Source organism: Artemia sp. Qi Xiang Cuo, chromosome 2 (assembly GCF_049724085.1).
Source record: "Artemia sp. Qi Xiang Cuo chromosome 2, ASM4972408v1, whole genome shotgun sequence".
Classification (NCBI taxonomy): Eukaryota; Metazoa; Arthropoda; class Branchiopoda; order Anostraca; family Artemiidae; genus Artemia; species Artemia sp. Qi Xiang Cuo.
The window spans coordinates 3,543,786-3,564,186 of record NC_142795.1 but is presented as its reverse complement, the minus strand read 5'-3'; the positions used below and the strand labels follow the sequence as shown (position 1 = coordinate 3,564,186).

The 20,401-nt window shown below is 35.7% G+C and overlaps 1 protein-coding gene across 2 annotated transcripts in view; it reads right to left on the bottom strand.

The window, feature by feature from the left end:
• Positions 1 to 6,929: 6,929 nt before the first annotated feature.
• Positions 6,930 to 20,401, bottom strand: part of LOC148954811 (uncharacterized) — a 98,757-nt gene continuing 85,285 nt past the window's right edge. For both annotated transcript variants that reach the window (XM_089098715.1, XM_089098705.1), the window contains exons 6-8: positions 18,083 to 18,394; positions 14,533 to 14,781; positions 6,930 to 7,109 (exon numbers count right to left, since the gene is read on the bottom strand). In XM_089098715.1, coding sequence (XP_088954841.1) covers positions 6,996 to 7,109; positions 14,533 to 14,781; positions 18,083 to 18,394 — 675 coding nt within the window. In that variant the 3' untranslated portion in view covers positions 6,930 to 6,995. The remainder of the gene's footprint in view (positions 7,110 to 14,532; positions 14,782 to 18,082; positions 18,395 to 20,401) is intronic.

The following is a 20,401-nucleotide window of genomic DNA, read 5'->3' as shown; positions in this document are numbered from 1 at the left end:
AGTTATACATGGGACCAGTTCAGAATGGGAGGGGGGCATGATGTCAAAAGTTTGACCACGATACTTGGAAAAATTCTAGCATTAAATCAAAAATTCCCACTCAACTAATCCAACCCCACCACAATGCTTGGGTATATCCATGTTTATAAACAAAAATTGGCTCATTTTTACAGCTTCATATATTTTGTTAATATCAGCTGTTCATAATCCCATATAAAAAGACCAAATTTTGTATATAACCAGATATTATGTCCAACCAATCAGAAGGAGGGAGGCAAGGCCGTACCCAGAGGGGGGGATAGGGGGATTTGAATCCCCCCCCACCCGAAATGTTTGTTTGACTCGTAAAAACGTAACAAAAATGAATATAAACAAATTTTGTATGCGTTTTTGAGTTTTTTTTGTGTAACCCCCCCCCCACGCGAAAAAAATCTTCGAGTAAAACCCCTTCCGGAAAAAAATCCTGGGTACGGCCTTGGGGGGGGGGTGAGGTTATTAGTGTTGTTACCCAAAGAATAATGCATATATAATCACATATTTAAAAAGAAATTATAAATAAAATAGCTTCTATTATTATTTACCTGTTTTTATTAAAAACTTTTCCTTGTTTGTTACTTCTCAATATAATTTCAGTATGACTGCTTACGGAACAATATTCAAGTTCAAACCCAACTGATGAAAGTTGGTGACTAACTGAATTTTGTCACTTGTCTCTAAGCAAATGATAATCTTATGCTCATCATGAGAGAGAATGTTCTTAACTTAGTATGCGAAGTGGGTATTTTCTCATTCGAATAGCCGAGTGATTGTGTGATAAGACTAAATGACCCCGATGTGAGAGAATGTCGATACTCATGTCTGTGTAATTAAAATGGGAATAGCGGATTTTTTTTCAAGGGGGGAAAAATGGATTGCTCAGAAAATGTAAAACTTGTTCATTATGTAAAATCATAACACAATTGTACCATAAATTCAAAAACGTAACAAAAATGTAACGTTTTTAGAACCCTAACGTAAAACGTACCGTTTTATTTAAAATGTACCAAAAACGGTACGAACATAACCTCGTTGGCAACCCTAATTGTAAAAACCAAATCTAACTCCCATCTAGGATTTCACTTTACAAAATATGGAAGAGGTCGAATACCTCCCTTATACTGTGTCATGTCACAAAATCACATGGGGCAAAATGTGTTTCTTTAAGGAGTGTCAAAATTTTAATGAAAAGGCATTTTTCAAAGGAAATATCCCCCAAAAAATTAATTTTTTTCTAAAACCTGAGGGGGGACAGAAAAAACTAAAGAGAGGAGCAATTATCCCCCAACGACACTAGCGTCTGTTTTAAAGAAGAAAAAGAAAAAATCAAATTCTTGGCACAAAAATTAATGAACCTGAGACAAATATATCTTAAACCCGTCTTGCAGATTCTGCGATGTAAAAAATGAAACAATTGTTTATTCAAATGTAATGTACACCATATAGCCTCACACAGTGTAATTTTTTTAATAATTTTTTAAAGTGCCTCAAATACTACAAACTATCACCCTCACTTAAAAACCTGACTGACTACACATTCACAATACTTATTAAACTTGATAGATACATTAGGATAGTGAATCTGCAATAGATTAACATTCCACATTAAGAAGAAGAAAAAGAAAGAGGCCAAAACAGTCTCGACTGAAAAGCTTGCACTGCAAGTTCTAACAGAATAAGAAGAAGAAAAAAGAAAAATCCAATCAATGATAATTTTCGCTTGTAGGAGGAATTTGAATATAGGTGGCACGCAATTTGTTTGGTTTTACGATTCGTGCACCCGAGAACAGTGCTCCTAACTCACTAATGTGAGAATAAAGTAACTGAGTGCCAAAAAAGAGTAAAATTATATTAATTATATTATAATATATAAAATTATATTAAAATTATATCAATCCATAAGAAGTGCAAGAAAAATGTAATTTCTAGGTTGATTATCTAAAACCATGCATTTATTATGGCTTTTTTTCGGACGAACTTTCTAGTTTTTCATTTAGTTGTTTTTAGCTTCAGTCTCTATTGATGTTTTTTAAGCTTTTAAAAGGCAAATCAAGCGCATATGAAGCAGCTTTTTTTTTCAGAAAAGTCAAATCTGGGCAACCAAAAACTTTTCCCAATCAGCGAACTTAAAAAAAGACATAATGAAGACAAGGATTGAATTGTCTAATTAAGGCTTATTCACCATCCGCTTTGTCTCCAACACCTAGAAAGAGATACATTCGGATTCAGTCACTTCAGATTTCACGGACTTAATTTTTTCTGTTATAACTTACTATTGCGTTTTCACACAAAACGGGTATTTTTCGTGATTTTTCGAAATTCATTTGTCCTTTGACGTCCTTTTTTGTGTTATGACAAGTCGATGAAAGCGTTTAAATATTTCAACTTCATGAAGCAAAGTGTCCAGCTGAATTGGATTTGATACCTTAGAGGACCCCCTTATCTTGTGTAAAGTTTAAACATTCTTAGTTCGTGGGGCTAAACTATTCAGTCTTGATTGTGCCCTTACTTGATTACTATAATTTGAAGAGCTTGGATAAGAGATCTGAATAAACGAAAGAATATAAATGCCAACACCTACTTCACCACAAATCCTAGAAAACCATTGAACTTCTCCCATCTTGTGCTGGAGATAGATATCCAGTTTTAATAAAACATACATAATACGACAATGTGAATTTGTTTTTTCGATTAAACGGAGCAGAAATTTTTTTCTAAGCTTAAAAAAGGGCAGTTCCTAAAAATGTTCTAGCATATTTTGCTACAAAAACTATAAAAATCAGCTCAAAGGAAATATCATTTCAGCAATTTGTCAGCTATGGGAGTTTCCCATGGTGCTACCCGCTTTGATTGAAAACTTTGCCAGCACAGGAGACCTAGAATTTCATTGTCTTTTCAATCGAATTTGATAGTCAAACCACAGATTCTCAATAGCTCCCGATAGTCACTAGTTCCCAGGAAGGCTACGCTAATAGACCCTTTGTCTTTTAGACGGTTAGCCGACACTGAAGGTCACAAGACAATTTTAAGGTTCCACAATTTTTCCGAAATCCTACAAAGTAATTGACAAAAAAAAGCCAAAATGGTAGAATATCACCGTCTGATGCGACTTTTTGGGTGTAGGGTATCAGCAAAGCTTTAAATGTCATGATAAAATGGAAATTGGTTGACAAACTTCAGCAGAATGTTTCTGTAGCATTTTCTGAGGAACCACTTAACAATTTTAAATCCTCTTCTTTGGACAAATGTGGTCCATTACTGGATAATGGCTTGAATTTTGTCTGAAAAACAATGTGGAATTCTTGACAGCTCAATTCCTGTCGATTGTGATAATTACAGTGGCGGATCCAAAGGGGGGCGCCCCCTCCCCTAACCTAGTCTAAAGTAGTGTAATTTACTTAGTTAACGCAAGTTTGCGTTAATTAAACTTGCTCATAACGCAAGTTTATCGGATCAACCTATTTTGCCCCCCTCCCCCTAAAAAAATCCTGGATCCACCCCTGGATGGTTAATAGCAGATAAGACCAATAAAGTGTGTTAAGAAGTTACTGGGCTAAAATACTTATAGAAGTATAGAGGTATCAAGGCACTATGAACTCTTTGTCAAGAAAAAGGTGCCCTTCAGTGGACATAAATACCCCAAAAATTATGATAAGGCCTTCTACTCGAAAATTCCAGTGTCCAGTCCAGAGGTACTACCACTCAGTTCCGGTCGCTTTTCGTAGGTACTGGAAAACACAAACCAAATAGTTTCCTTTATCGTCTATATTGGCACATTTTCATACGTTGGGTATTTGAAATCAGTGTTTCCGTGACCAAAATCTCAAAGCCCCACAAGAAAAGGTTTAATTTTAAGTAGAATTAAATAAAAAAAACAAGTTTTTTAAACTGAAAGTAAGGAACGACATTAAAACTTAAAATGAACAGAAAATATTCCGTATATGAAAGGGGCTGTCCCCTCCTAAGCGCCTCGCTCTTTGCGCTAAAGTTTTTTATTGTCTAAAAAAATAAAGTTGTGAGACAGAGTCAAAGTTTAGCGTAAAGAGTGAAGCGTTGAGGAGGGGGCAGTCCCTTTCATATACGGAATAATTTCTGTTCGTTTTTAGTTTTAATGTCGCTCCTTACTTTCAGTTAAAAAAACTTGTTTTTTTTATTTAATTTCTGATCGTTTTTTGGTTAATGCAGCTTTTATTTGCATAAAAATTTCACTTTTCTTTTCCTAAATGGATGTCTACAAATTAACTTACGTAACTAACTTCTATATTCGTATATTTTTCTTCTGGCAAAAAAATACAAAGTTGCAGATTTTTGCAGATATGAGCTTGAAACCTATGTAATAGGGTTTTCTGATACGCTGAATTTGACGGTGTGATTTTCATTCAAACTCTTTCACTTGTAGGGGATGTTTCCCCCCTCTTTAAAAAATCGAGTAAATTTTCTCAGGCTCTTAGCCTTTGATGAGTAATACTAAACTTAATAAAATTTATATATTTAGGATCAGCATTATAAACACATTCTTTTGATACATTTATTGACATCAAAATTTTGTTTTTAAAAGTTTCGATTACTATTGAGCCGTATCGCTTGTTTTTTTATTGTTTTTTTTATTACGTATATGTTATTACTTATATGAAGGGGTTCTCCCTTTAATCAATACCACGCTCTTTACGCTAAAAGTTAAAAACAATTTTGATTCACACACCCCTGAATCACTCAGGCGTTTTAAATCGACTATATAGCTCTTTTCAAAGAACTAAAAAATACTGTAGAGTAAAGAGCGAGTTATTGAATTGGGGGATAACCCCCTCACATACGTTATAATTTCTGTTAGTTTTAAGTTCTAATATTCCTTCTTACATTTCAGTTGAAAAAACTTGTTTTTTTTTTTATTTAAATTCTGATCGTTTCTTAAATAATGCTTGGAAATCCGGCGCCCCCTTCATAGAAATGTCCCTTACCCCAAAGAAACATCCTCCACGGAACTATTCTCCAGAGTACCCCCCTCCTCTAGCCCCCCCCCCAGAAAAAATCCTTCCTGAAAATGGTTGTATACTTCCCAATAACCAATAAATAATGCTGGCAAGTCCGGCACCCCCTTCATGGCAATTTCCCTTCCCCCATGAAAACTTCCTTCATGGAAAGATCCTTCCATATAGCCCCCGACCCTCTCCTTCTCCCACCTACCAGAAAAAATCTCCTCTGAAAAAGTCTGTATACTTCCCAATAACCAATACTATATGTTAACATTGAGTAAAGTTCATAACTTTCAGCCCTCCCCTGGGGACTTTGGGGGATCAAGTCATCCTAAAAGACATTTTTATCATATTTTCGACCATGCTGAACAAAATGGCTATCTCAAAATTTTGATCGGGTGACTTTGGGAAACAAATGAGCGTGGGAGGGGCCTAGTTGCCCTCCATTTTTTTGGTCACTTAAAAAGGGCACTAAAACTTTTAATTTCCATTCCAATGAGCCCTCCCACGATATTCTAGGACAACTGGGTCGATACGATCACCCCTGGGAAAAAAAAAACAGAAAACAAAAAAACAAATAAACACGCATCCGTGATCTTTCTTCTGGCAAAAAATGCAAAATTCCACATTTTTGAAGATAGGAGCTTGAAACCTCTACAACATAGTTCTCTGATACGCTGAATATGATGGTGTGATTTTCATTAAGGTTCTATAACTTTTAGGGGGTCTTTTCCCCTTTTTTCTAAAATCAGCTACATTTTCTCAGGCGCGTAACTTTTGATGGGTAGCACTAAACTTGATGAAAATTATATATTTGAAATCAGCATTGAAATCTGATTCTTTTGATATATCTATTGGTATCAAAAACCCGTTTTCTAGAGTTTCGGTTACCATTGAGGCGGGTCGCTCCTTACTTACAGTTCGTTACCACGAACTGTTTGATTAAAGCATTAAAGTAAATCTAAAATTTAAAATGGAAAAAGTTCAAAATAAAGTAGTATGTTCTAAAAATATAGTTAGAATTGGAAACACTGACTGAGAAGCATAGTGGTTTCAAATTACCGTTTCCATAAGATGGACCGCACCGGGGAGTATGTGAAATGGTCTATGACGCGCCAAATATAAAAAAGTCAACCAATCACAAGTGCCTACCTTTTTGCGAACCTAATACAACATCAAAGTATAATCACCTACGGAACAAGTACTGACAAAACTCTCCAAAAGTGACCCCGCGTACCTCAGCGCCTCTAGACGCAAAGTGCTGTACTACTTAATTGCTCCGAGCCAAAATACTTTGCTCCGAGCCAATAAATTATGCTAGAGCGTGATTCAGGCGACGAGTGACCGGGATGAATTGTGTAACTACGGTTTTTAGTTGCCAGGTTCGCATAGGTATACAAAGGGTCACTTTTTGTGTGTGGAGAGGATAGGTTTTGTCAGTGCTTGTTCCGTAGGTGATTATACTTTGTACAACATAAACCAATGTGATATACCCACTTGGCCAATATGAGAGTTATGTGCTCTTCTCAATGTGAAACATTCGCGCAGGCCAGGTTCTTTCAACAGTATTTCCATGCCTACCGATTTATCGTGACATTTTACGATTTTTTTTTTTAACCGTGGTGATGAAAAATCCGATTTGACGACAAATATCGATATCTAGTTCATTGTCCATTCTAACAAAATTTGGTAACTGAAATTTAGATAAGTTCCTGACGTTCTAATGTGGGATTTGCGAAAATTATGTTAGGCTCATATAGTACAGGCTTCAGACCTTGAACCATATTAAACTGAAAAAAAATTCAAATGAAAGTAGAAAATTACTAAAAATTAAAACAAGCTGAAATTATCTTGTATACATATTGATTTGTTGTTAATTCAAGCAGCCACGGCTCAACTTTAAAGATAATAAAATAGATACGCAATGTCAGAAATCGTTTAATCGCCCATTTAAAATACAGTAAAAAAAATGTTTGTACTCTGTCCTTACTGGGGTTTATTCGCAATGAAGAGACCCCAGGCCTGATCACCAGCAGAACAACGCTTCACTTTTGCCTCCCAGCCTTCCAAGATGTAATCGTAGTCCCTTTCAGAGAATTCCTGAAATGTAAAATAAGGGACTGGGTAAGTAACTAATTTCACAGCTAAGGACAAGCACTTTTGATTAATAGATACAAATACATACGAGTATCGTATATAAAGTAACCTAACAAATTACACGCAAAGTGCAATGATTACATTATCTTTCACATCACTAAATGAAAATATCAGATAGCACTTTCTGAGTCTATAAAAAAAATCTCTAAAGCAGACTTTAATAAGTGCCGCCTCATTATAAAGAAAAAAGGAACTGCAGTTAGTAAACAAAAATAAAAGAAAATAAGAAGAAAAAAATGCTGATGAATATCTTCTACAAAGGATGTTATTAGGCCCAAGACACACTTAGCGTTTTTGGCCGTTGCTACCCTAGCGTGTACACACTGAATGGTAAACATTCTGCCATCGCAACATAATTCGATCTTAATATATCTTATAATTGTTTATATTATAAAATATAATAGCTTATAATAGTTATTATGGATAATATTTTAGGGAACATAAAATGAATAAGCACTCCGTCTTTTTTAATTTATGATAAATAGGCTTCGATATTTTTAGGGTCGAAGGCAGGGGTTAATTGGGGCCAAACTCCCTGACACTTCAAACTCCCTTGAATTTCTAGGCACTTCCTAATCAAATTATCTAGCTTTTTTGTATAATTGCCTTCTTCCTTCCCAGGAAAAGAAATTCATGTGTACTTCCAATTTCGTTTTTTTAATGATACACCCTCTGCAAACACTCTCTCATCAGCAGTAGTCAGTGGTAAAAAAAACACCAAATTTATACGCTTCCATTTAATTCCAAAGACCACCATTACGACGAAGGCGTTAAAATAACGACCGTTTATTTTTTCTTTTGTTTATTGTAGGTAAAACAAACGCTCGGTAAAAACACTAAGTGCGCCTCGGGCCTTTATTTATTAATTATTTTATTAGTGAATATTAATTAGTGAATATTAAATATTAATTAGTGAAATTTATTAAAGCTATTATATCAGTTCAGCTGATGGTGAAACCAAATCGAGAAACCCAAAATGCCTTGGATTCCCCCTTGGCAGGAGGTTTGAAACACCATAATTATATTTCCTGCTAGTTCTACGGGTATTCTATTGCTTTTCATAGCTGCCCCAAAAACTGCCAGAGGTTCGTTCTCATTTATCAAGGCTATCGCCTAGCCTATGTTAATACCCAAACTTTAGGTGAAATTCAGAAAATTTTTACAAGAGGGTAGGAGATGTGTGAAAAAGGGAAGAATAGCTGATGGTGACTGATGATACATTTGTAAATAAGAAAATGTATGAAACAGGGCTGGCTCATCAGAGAATATAGATTCGGATTTTTTTAATATCTTATCCGGGCTCGGTGTCCAGTCTGTATGTTTTACAAACTACTAATATACAAAGGATGTTTTTGAACACTAACTACAGTGGGGTTTTCTCAAAGACTTTATATTACTCCAACTCTGGGTAAAATTACATCGAGAAATCTAAGGTGTTCTAGGATCCCTGTAGACAGGAAATTATAATTATATTTCATACTGGCTAAACAGTTATTCTACTGTTTTTCACAGCTACCCCAGAACTGATTCAGCTTTGTCCTCGTTTATTTAGGCTACAATGACTGTTAGCATAATTTCATAAGGATTTATACCCAAAGCTTTAGTTAGGATTAGGGAAGACTTTTACAAGCGGGTTGGAGTCTACTGCGAAAAAGGAATATTAGCTGATACCAATACATTTTAAATATTTCCTCAAAAAATTCTCTTACAAAGGTACATTATCAAGATCCAAAGCCAAAAGGGCCTCCATAAAATAACCACGAGTAGGAAATGTTATGATTAATTAATTAAAAAAACTTTTTCCACAAAATAAGATTTTCAAAGAAAAGTAAAGAACTCCATTAAACAAAAAATGAGCAAAAATAAAATCAAATAATCTACCAAGCGTAAAACCACAAATCAGCATCGATAAATAAATGGAACCCAAAACGAACAGAAATAAAAATAAATAACCGAGTCAAACTCAAAACGAGCAGAAATTAAGATAAGTTGGGCGCAAAACCCCTATGCCTTCGACAGGCCAGAAGATAATTTGCACTTTACTGAAAAAAATATAAATGTCTTTACTTTTATAACTTTAATAAATCAAATAATATTAACATTTTGATTACTACATATCAGTATACGTATATTAAACTGACAATGCACATTCATTTGTATTTTGTGGAAAAAGTTTTTTTTAATTAATTTCTGTTCGTTTTATATTGACATAGTCTTTTCAGGGAAAAAGAAAATAATACTTCAAATCTTTTCGTTTTTTAATACTATAGTTTGTTCTTCTATTTGTATGCTGGAGAAAAATTTTCAGCAATCTTTAACAACATACACCCTTTTAAAAATCTGGACACAAATAGTAGTGTTTAATTTAGTTTCATACCTCCTCTAGTTGACCTGAAATGGAAAACTTGATACCATTCGCAAAAAAAGATCTGTATACTTTCTTTGATAGCTTGGATACACTTACGCTATTTTGATTTGGCTAAATTTTAAGAGCAGAAGTAGCCCTAAAAGTATGAACATAATACACTCAGTCGTTGTTGGGATAGTGCTGAGATGCCTTATTGGGAATTAGCATTAACACAATGCATTTTGGTTTAATCTAAAGGCAACATTTCGTTTTTAAACATAATGGGCAAATGGGAGGGTGGGCGTGGGAGAATGGGAGTGGAAGGGGGTTGCCCTCCAATCACTCTCGACTATTTAAAAGGGCATCAACCCTTTCTATTTTTAATTGATTGAGCCCTTTTCAAAGTTCCCACGACAAACCCTTCGATACGAAGTGCCCTGGACTAAACAACAAAAACAGCAAAAAATAATACATTATACCCGTCTTGATCTTTACTATAAAATGCTAAACCTTCCCATCACTTTCGACTATTAAAAAGGGCACTAGACCTTTCGATTTACAATCTAATGAGCCCTTTTTGAAACGACAGCGCTTTCTATAAACACCTTATATGCCCCCAAGGCATAAATTACTACCCTTACCCTAAGGTCTGTTAGGGTGGTGGTCATCCTCTAAGACTGAATTTCCCGAACTTTCAACTACGTTAAACAAAATTGCTATCTCAAAATTTTGATTGGATGTGTTTATGGAAATGGTGGGCGTGAGAGGGGCGGTAGTCGCTCTCCAATCACTTTCAACAATTAAAAATGGCCCTAGCCCTTTCAATGTCCAATCAAATGAGCCCTTTTGAAGTTTCTACGACAAAACTTTCAATAAAATTTTATATGCCCCCAGGGCATAGCTTACAACCCTTGCCCTGAGTGCTGGGAGGGGGGGGGGGGTTCAGTCTCAAAGACCTATTTTTCCAGAACTTTCTACTACGTTGAACAAAATGGCTATCTGAAAATTTTGATGTGTTTGGAGGAATGGTGGGCGTGAGAGGAGGGTTAGTTTCCCTCCAATCACTATCGACTATTACAAAGGGCACTAGCCCTCTCAATTTCCAATTGAATGAGCCCCTTTTTAAGTTTTACGACAACTCTATCTATAAAAATCTTATATACCACAGGGCAGAACTTACAACCTTTGCCCTCGGGGCTGTGGTGGTTTTTCAACCTCAAAAACATAATATTCGAAACTTTAAACTACTTTTAACAAAATGGCTATCTCTAAACTTTCATTGACTATTTCTGGGGAAACGGTGAGTGTAGGAGGAGGGTTTATTACTCTTCACTTGCTTTTGACTATTAGAAAGGGCAATTTCAATTTCCAATCAAATGAGCCCTTTTTAAAATTTCTATAACAATTTTCTATATAGACTTTATATGCCCCAAGGGCATATCTTACAACCCTTGCACTGAGGGCTCTGAGGGGGTTATCATCCTAAAAGACCTAATTTCAATAACTGTCAACTACGTTGAACATAATGGATTTCTCAAAATTTTGATTGGATGTATTTGAGAAAATGGTGGGCGTGAGAGGGGCGTTAGTCGCTCTCCAATCACTTTCAACTAGTAAAAAAGGCACTAGCCCTTTCAAAGTCCAATTGAATGAGCCCTTTTGAAGTTTCTACGCTTTCAATAAAAATCTTATATGCACCCAGGGCATAACTTACAACCCTTGCCCTGAGTGGTTTGGGGGGGGGGAGGGGTTGTCTTGCTAAAATACCTAATTTACAAAACTTTCAACTACGTTGAATAAAATGGCTATCTAAAATATTAATTGGATGTGTTTGGGGAAAAGGTGGGCTTGAGAGGGGGCTTAGTTGCCCTCAAATCACTTTCGACTATTAAAAAGGGCACTAGGCCTTTGAATTTCCAATCGAATGAGCTCTTTTTCAAGTTTTCACGACAGAGCTTTCAATAAAAACCTTATATGCCCCAAGGGAATAACTTATAACCCTTGCCCTGAAGACTGTGGGGGGAGTGTCCTGCTCAAAGGTATAATTTCCTGAACTTTGAACTGCATGGAACAAAATGACTATCTCAAAATCTTTATTGGATGTGTTTAGGGAAATGGTGGGCATGGAAGGGGTGTTAGTTGCTTTCCAATCAGTTTCGACTTTTAAAAAGGGCACTAGTCATTTCAATTTCCAATCGAATGATCCTTTTTTGAAGTTTCTACGACAACGCGTTATATAAAAACCTTATATGCCCCCGGGCATAATTTACAACCCTTGCCCTGTTGGCTGTGGGGGGGGGGGGGGTTGTAATCCCCAAAGACCTAATTTTCAGAACTTAAAACTACGTATCTAAAATATTGATTGGATGTGTTTGGGGAAAAGGTGGGCGTGAGAGGCGGGTTAGTTGCCCTCTAATCACTTTCGACTTTTAAAAAGGACACTAGCCCTTTGAATTTTCAATCGAATGAGCCTTTTATGAAGTTTCTACGACAGCGCCTTCAATATAAAAACCTTGTATGCCCCAAGGGCATAACTTAAAACCATTTCCCTAAAGGCTGTGGGGGAGTGTCCTCCTCAAAAACATAATTTCTATCTGGAAATCAACGACGCTGAACAAAATGGCTATCTCAAAATTTTGATTGGATGTGTTTGGGGAAACGGTGTGCGTGGAAGGGGTTTTAGTTGCCTTCCAATCACTTTCGACTATTAAAAAGGGCACAAGCCACTCCAATTTCCAATTGAATGAGCCCTTTTCAAAGTTTCTACGACAACTCCTTCGATACGAAATGCCCGGGTACAGAGAAAGAAGAAGAAAAAAAGTAATACATTGTGCCCACATCGTTCTTTACTTAGGCAGCGCTATCGCGCTGCCTATGGTAAGGGTACATACCGAACAAAATAACATCAATACAAAAATGTACGGCAGACTATACCAAGTTACGGTCAGGGGGGGGGGTCTCGAAAATTCAGTTATATCATAAAAAAGTCAGCTTGTCCAGGTGACGTCCTCCAATCAGCACCGCAAATCATATACCTAAATAAAATTAATCAAATATAATATTATAATCACCCTTTCAAGGGTTCACCCCCATTCACCAATACAGAAAAAACTGAATTTTTAATATAACAATTCGTGGTAACAAGTAGTTAGCTTTCGACACCGCTTGCTGCAAACGCCCATGGAACTTCAGTTGCTCATCAACAAGTACTCCCAAGTCTCGTTCTTCCTGACTGGTTTGTAGCTGAATATGAGACTGCGACTTCTGGTCACGCACGGTATACTAGTGATGATGATTGTTACTGCCCAAATGGAAGACACTGCGTTTATTGATGTTGAACTCGAGCAGCCATTCACTGGCTGCAGAAGATTTCATAAGGATTTATACCCGAAGCTTTAGTTAGGATTAGGGAAGATTTTCACAAGAGGGTAGGAGTCTACTGCAAAAAAGGAATAATAGCTGATACCGTTACATTTTACGTGTTTCCTCACAAAATTCTTTTACAAAGGTACATTATCAAAGAAAGAGATCCAAAGCCAAAAGAGTCTCCATAAAATAACCACGAGTAGGCAATATTATGATTAATAAGGGTACATACCGAACAAAACAATATTAATACAAAAAATGTACGACAGACTATACAAGAGGAGGTTCTAACTAATGAGAATGTAAATAAAAGAATAATAAAAATGAATAAAACTAATAAATGATAACATATATGAAACAGGGCTCATCAAAGAGGTACCACCATCGCATAGAGATTTGAGTTTTTTTTTAATCTCTTATTCGGGCTTGGTGCCCGGGTTACATATTTCCTTACAAAATATTCCTATAGAAAGGATGTTTTTGGACGTTTATTACAGCGGGATTTTCGTACAGACCTTACTTCAGTATACTTAAAGACCTTACTTCACTAAGCGGGATACGTAAAGACCTTACTTCAGTATATTAACTATTTTCTGCATGATGCATGAAAAAAAAATGATCTAAAATCAATGGGAGAAGATCGGTCTCAGATGGTAAAAAAAGAAGATTTTTTTTTTTTGGGGGGGGGGGTCCATTGATGAGTGATTTGTTTTGTAGTTGTGAGAATGGCCGCAGAAGCCATAAGGCTTTTTGGAAAATATTTCTTTTTTGTATTGTTTTTTTAAAATAAATTCTCTCTCTGCTCTTAACAAGATCATTCAAATCGTTCATTAAAAATGACCAGACAGTTGATAAAATCCATTGGCTCAACCCCCCAAAATATTTTGAATAGTGACGTTTCAGGTCTAAGCTAGTATTATCTCTTACTGGAAAGAGGATAAAGCCACGTAATTTTACCCCTCCTACTTCTCCCCAGAAGCCCGAATTTGTATTTGAAACTAAGGGAGTTAAAAACTTAGAAAATGAAAATTTGTACAGCACAAAAATTAAAATTAGAATGAAAATTAAAGAGCAAACATGGTTTTTTTCTAGGCTAGAACTGGATAAAACAATCTATGTAAACGGCTCATTTGCGTTCGAGCCCATCTCTAGCCTTCTGGTCCGCGTTAGAATTTTGGCATTTTCAAACAGTTGGAAAAGAAAAAGGCATAAAAAAGCCCAGCAAAGGAGAGCTCTGTTTGTGACATAAAATAAAAAGTGCAAGGAGCCCCAAGGAGCCTCATCCCCCCAAAATATTTTGAATAGTGACGTTTCAGGTCTAAGCTAGTATTATCTCTTACAGGAAAGAGGATAAGACTAGGTAATTTCACCCCTTCTACTTCTTCCCAGAAGCCCGAAATTGCAGGCGAAACTAAGGGAATTAAAAACTTCCGAAAATGAAAATTTGTAGCAAGAAAAAAAAGGTTTTTCAAACCTTTATACCATATCTAAAAGTGGCACAGGCTTGATTTCTTCCTCAAGAACGTTCCATATTCTTGTCGTCCAACCTCCCCCGTTCTCCATTGAATAATTTTTGCTGATGCTCATGATGCCTAGTTAGGCTTAACATTTATATAGAACACATTCAAAATAAACTTTAAGGCCAATGATTACCTTGACAAATTCATCTTTTTTAGCATGGAAGCTTTTAACTTCCTTCTTGAGTATATCAATGAAGAAAGAGGTTTTATCAATAGCTTCAACATCTTTGAATCCAACCGTTGAAAGGACTTCTCCGTACTGCTGAACCGTCAGGAGATGATAGCCACGCTGAGAAACATACCGGCTGAAATCTTCGGAATGTTCTTGTTCACCACGACAATAATCTGATATGAGCACTCGACCTCCGGGTTTCAGCCATTTCTACAAGGGAGAAAATCATCAAGTGTTGAAGAGTAAAAATTATACTCAATAAGTATCAGTATACTGATATACTTAATCAGTATCAGTATATGTATAATCAGTATCAGTATACTTAAAGAGTAAACGATTTCTTTTAAATAGGACATTTTACTGTCTGTAAAGGGCATTGTCAAGAATTTTTTTCGAAAAAGAAGAGGAATTTGATTGAACAAATTTCGAAACGGGTTTCTTCGATGTAAATTCAGTGGGTGAAGATTCTAGGAGGCCAAAAAATTTCGTCATCAAAAAAATGTCTGCTTTATAATTTACACGTTAAACATCAAAATTATGCAGCAAATACTAATTTAAGATTTGCAAGGATGTTTAAATTACCTTTTTTTTAATTTCTTGTATATTTCTCACAAATTTGTTTCATTTTGAATATAATTTGTTTATCACAACATCGCTGCTTAGCTGGCAGAATCTCTTTCATTAAAAACTTTCTCATTTACTTAGACTTAGATCCTCCGACGCTTAGTGGCGTTTAGTGCAGCAATGGTTTGCCTTGACGTCGGACGATCATGAGCCGGAGACCAAAGCTGATTGGCAGATTTTCTTAGAACTCTTGTCTCATCCTCAAGAGAATAACCAATGGTGATCCGCTGTCTATCACTCTTCCGGAGGCCGGAAGGGGGGGGGGGTCAGACACCAAAGGTCATAGGGAAGCCGTTCATTTCTCATTCGAGTTATGTGACCCCAGTGTCGCCACTTTCTAAGTCAAACTTCGTCGGTTGTTTGTGTCTGCTTCATGAGAAACCAGATCTGGGTGTTAGGTGCTCTATCACCCCAACTAATCGCAAGTGTTCTTCGCAGGCAGTTGTTTTCGACACGCTCAGCTCTAGTACAGCTCTAGATAGGCTCGAGGATTCACATCCACAAGTATACATGGAGATTACATTGTTGGTGAACAGGAACAGCTTCATCACCAGAGAGTACTTGCTAGATCTCCAAGCAAAGACTTTCTCGGCAAATTTCTGAGTAATTTTACAAATGGAAAAATAATCCAACCGGTGTTTAGTTTACTGTAGAGAAGAACAAGCAGAAAAACATTTGTGAATAAAGGAATAATACTTTTCATCCCATGTCATTCTAAATAAAACCGGTTTTTCTTTTACATTAATAATCTGAATTCCGGTTCGAAAGGATTAGTAATGTCCGGTTTTGTTACTAACGAAGACTTTTTTTTTGTCAGGGTCACTTAGTATATGATAAGAAAGATTAAAATATTATCAGTGACACATTCCCACTCTTTTTTTTAACAAATACATCCAGACTGTGTTCAATAAGCTACATAGTTAACTTCAAGATAGCATTTATTACAGCCCAAGCAGTTGCATTGCTAGGGGGGGGGGGCCAGGGGACGGCTGTCCCCGGGCTCAGCCTCTGAGGGAGTGTTAAACTGAAGTTTTGGTTATTTTTTCGTCAATACTTTGAAATGGGAGAGAGATGTTGAGAAGGCGCAAAAGCCAACATTGTCCCAAGGTGCTGAAAGCATTGGCTACGCCTCTCACTGCAAGTACAATGCTGAAACTTTACGCTAAATACGGATAAGCCCACTTTGTCAAATTTTGCATAATATAAAAGAAATGACAACTTTTACTATATTTATTTTTTAGTATATTTCTATCTTAGTATATACTATATTTATTTATTTTATATTTATATATTTATTTTACAATTTTTACTATATTATTATATTTATTTTAGGATCCTAAAGTCTAAAATAGTTGAACTTATCAAAATAATCCTATAATTTTTAGCAAGATTTATTCATTTCCGTTCTGCAAAATTTTTAAAATTGAACTTGTTCAACATAATAATATTTGCAACCAATGGCTTGAACAAATGTTTTCTAGAAATGTTGCATTCAAGCTTGGAATTTTCACTTAATACACACTCATTGTGGTGTAACGACTAGATCAATGTTTTCATCCATTTGTTGGGGACCTATCAGGGGCATAAACTCATTTTTTTTTGGGGGGGGGGGGGAATTGTGGATCGAGGGAAAGAGTCCTCATAAATTTTTCCCCGGTCCATACAAAACTATACGTTTCATTAAGTGTAAGTCAATTTCCCCAGATTTCTCTATTCTGATGTCCCCAGGCATTGATCGACTCAATCTACTATCTCTAATTGTTTTTTTACTTATTGATCTTTGTATTTTTTTTATATTTACGAACTAAAGATTTTATATTTACGAATTATATTTAATTATTTGTAAATAAAGCAAACAAAAAAATAATAAACGTACTTAGAGATCAAGTGCATAATTTGCTATGAGGCAGAGGGGACAACTGCCCCCCCCCTCCAGCCTCCAGTTTGCCCTCCCCAACCCAGCTAAAATTTAGTTTCTTCAAAAATCTTGTCAAAACTAAGATAACCCTGCATAATTCAAGTATCCATAGAAACTGGTCAGTTTTTCTTTAGTAGATCTTTGGTTTTATGGTACTATATGGCTCATTTTTTAGTTTTCACTATTATTTTCACTTAATTTGGGAAATCGGCTCTAACAAGCCCCCTCCCCCCCCTCAGGATTTTGAAAAAATTACGCCACTGTTGGAGATGAGAAAACAGTGTTTCTTTTTCATCAATATGTAATTTGGTGTCTCTGCTGTAAGCTAACTTTGAATTTTTTTTTTTAAGGGAAGGGGGTGACTTTTTTCCCCATTCCTACCAAAAGTATACGATTTCTAAGAGTATATCAATTTTCCAAGACAGTCTCTATTTTAAGGCTCTTAGAAAAATGATTGATTAATGTTTGTGTTTTTTATTTATTAATTCTTAGATTTGCTTGGGTAATTTATGGAAAACTACTTCTAATTAAAGACAAAATTAAAAACGGTAAACTTATTTCTTTTTTTTATCACAAATATGTAAAATGGCGTCTCTGCTGTAAGTTGACATCATTTTTCTTGAGGGGAAGAGGGCAAAATATTTTTTCCCGAATTTTTGGTCGAGGGGACGAGGGCAGCATATTTTTCCCCCATTCCTTACAAAAGTATACGTTTTATCAAGAGTGCATCAATTTCTCATGACAGCCTCTATTTTGAGGCTCTTAAAAATTGATTGATTCATATTTTTTTTATCAGTTCTTTGATATTTAGCTATTTATGAATAAATATTCCTGCTTATAGAAAAATAAAAACAGCAAATATTTGTTTTAATCTTTTCTTAAATATATTTTTTTTAATAAATTCTTTGATATTTCGTTATTTATGAATAAATACTCCTACTTAATGGAAATTCAAAATAGAGAACTTACATAGAAATGGGAAAACAACGTTTCTTTATCACCAATATGCAATATAGTATCTCTACTGTAGACAACATCAAATGATCCTTCAGGGAATGAATGCTTTGTAATATCACAGATTTCAAAGGACACTTTTGTTTTGACCTCTAGAGGCTGTTTGGCTTGATTCTCCAGCGCCAGGGTAATCATGTTCGTGGAGAGATCAACTCCATGCACTTCAACACCGTACGTGCCTGCCATGTGGAATGCAGACCCTCCTATACCACAGCCTACATCAAGCACTTTCATTCCAGGTTTCAAGTTTAAAAGCTTGCAGAACTCCTATAAAAATACAACATTTCTTCAGTTCTCTAGAATACCTACATTTTATTAAATTTTAACCTATTTTTAACTATATTTATGTCATAAATTAATGAATTTTAACAAAAATTTGAAAGCGATTATAATTAAATTTAACCTAACTTTAAATAATAAAACCAGTTCTATATCATAAATAGATTTTTACCTATTTTTTTGATAAATCAAAATATCTGCAGAGGTATGCGTAGCGATATGATTCTGACTTGCAAACTTCAAAAGGAAAACTCTACCATCTTCAGCGGCAGCCATAGTCCCAGCCATCAGCAAACAGTTCGTGGTAACGAACTGGAGTAAGGAGCGAACCTGCTCAATAGTAACCGAAACTCTAAAAAACGTAATTTTGATACCAATAGATACATAAAGAAATCGGCTTATTATGTTGATTTCAAATATACAAGTTTCATTCAGTTTAGTCTTACTTATTAGCGGCTACGAGCCAGAGAAAATTTGCCTAATTTTCAAAAAAAGGAGAAACACTCCCTAAATTCATAAAATCTTAATGAAAATCACACCATCAGATTCAGCATACCAGAAAACCTATATTTTCAGCATATCAGAAAATTCTTTTTATATGTCTTGATTTCTCTTTTCCGTCTCAATTTTATGCGTCGTGCTGCTAAGGGTAATTGTATGGGGTAAGTTTTCACCAGGATAGAATCTTCTAAAGGATGTTTCTGTGGGGAGGGGGATTTCTCCGTGGAAGTGGTGCCAGATTTCTTGGCAATATTTAACAAACGATCAGAAATTAAATTAAAATACAAGCTTTCTTCAACTGAAAGTAAGGAGCAACATTACAACTCATAACGAACAGAAATTATTACGTATATGAAGGATTACCCCCTCTTCAACACCTCGCTCTTTACGCTAAAGTTTGAATTTTGTCCCGATTGTGTAAGAACGACTCCTGAAGCACAGGGGTCGTTTAATTCGAACAATAGGAAGCTTTTTCAAAGTACTAAAAAACTTTAGCTTAAAGAGCGAGGCGTTGAGGAGGGGGCAGTCCCTTTCATATACGTAATGATTTCTGTTCGTTTTAAGTTTTAATGTTGCTCGTTACTTTCGGTTGAAAAAAACTTATTTTTTTTAATGAATCGCATAAGAGCTCCAAGAAGCTGCCAAAGTTAAGTTCCTGATCAAGAATCTGTCAAATGTGCTTCTGAAGAAGAGCTGTAAAGCACTGGAATCAACTGAAGGACTCAACTGTCAGCACTCCCTCTATTCAGTCTTTCCAATATCAACTTGACAAGGAGCGGGAGAAGAGGCAGTGGAGGTTCGACCTCCACCGACCTCCAGGAGTCATCGACTCAAGAGCACTACAGGTCTTAAAGCTCTCAAATGGACTAAAGCGATTAAGGTAAGGTTATTAAGACAAATTACAACATGCTTTTAAATAAATTTAACCTACCTTAAAATAATAAAACCAGCTACATAAAGAATTTTAATAGTCAATTACTTTTCAAACAGCTCGCGGTAACGAACTGTAAGTAAGGAGCGACCCGGCTCAATAGTAACCGAAACTCTATAAAACGGAATTTTGATACCAATAGATACATCAGAAGAATCAGATTTTTATGCTGGTTTCAAATATATAAGCTTCATCAGTGTTAGTCTTAACCACCGAAAGTTACACGCCTGAGAAAATTTGCTTTATTTTCGAAAAAGGGGAAAACAACCCCTAAAAGTCATAGAAATCTTAATAAAAATCGTACCATCAGCTTCAGTGTATTCGAAAACCCTACTATAGAAGTTTCAAGCTCCTATCTGCAAAAATGTGGGATTTTGCATTTTTTGCCAGAAGAAAGATCACGGATGCGTGTTTATTTGTTTTTTTTTGTTTTTTTTTTATTTTCCCAGGGGTGACCTCATCGATCCAGTAGTCCTAGAATATCGTGAGAGGGCTCATTCAAACGGAAATTAAAATTTCTAGAGTCCTTTTTAAGTGACCAAAAAAATTGGAGGGCAACTTGG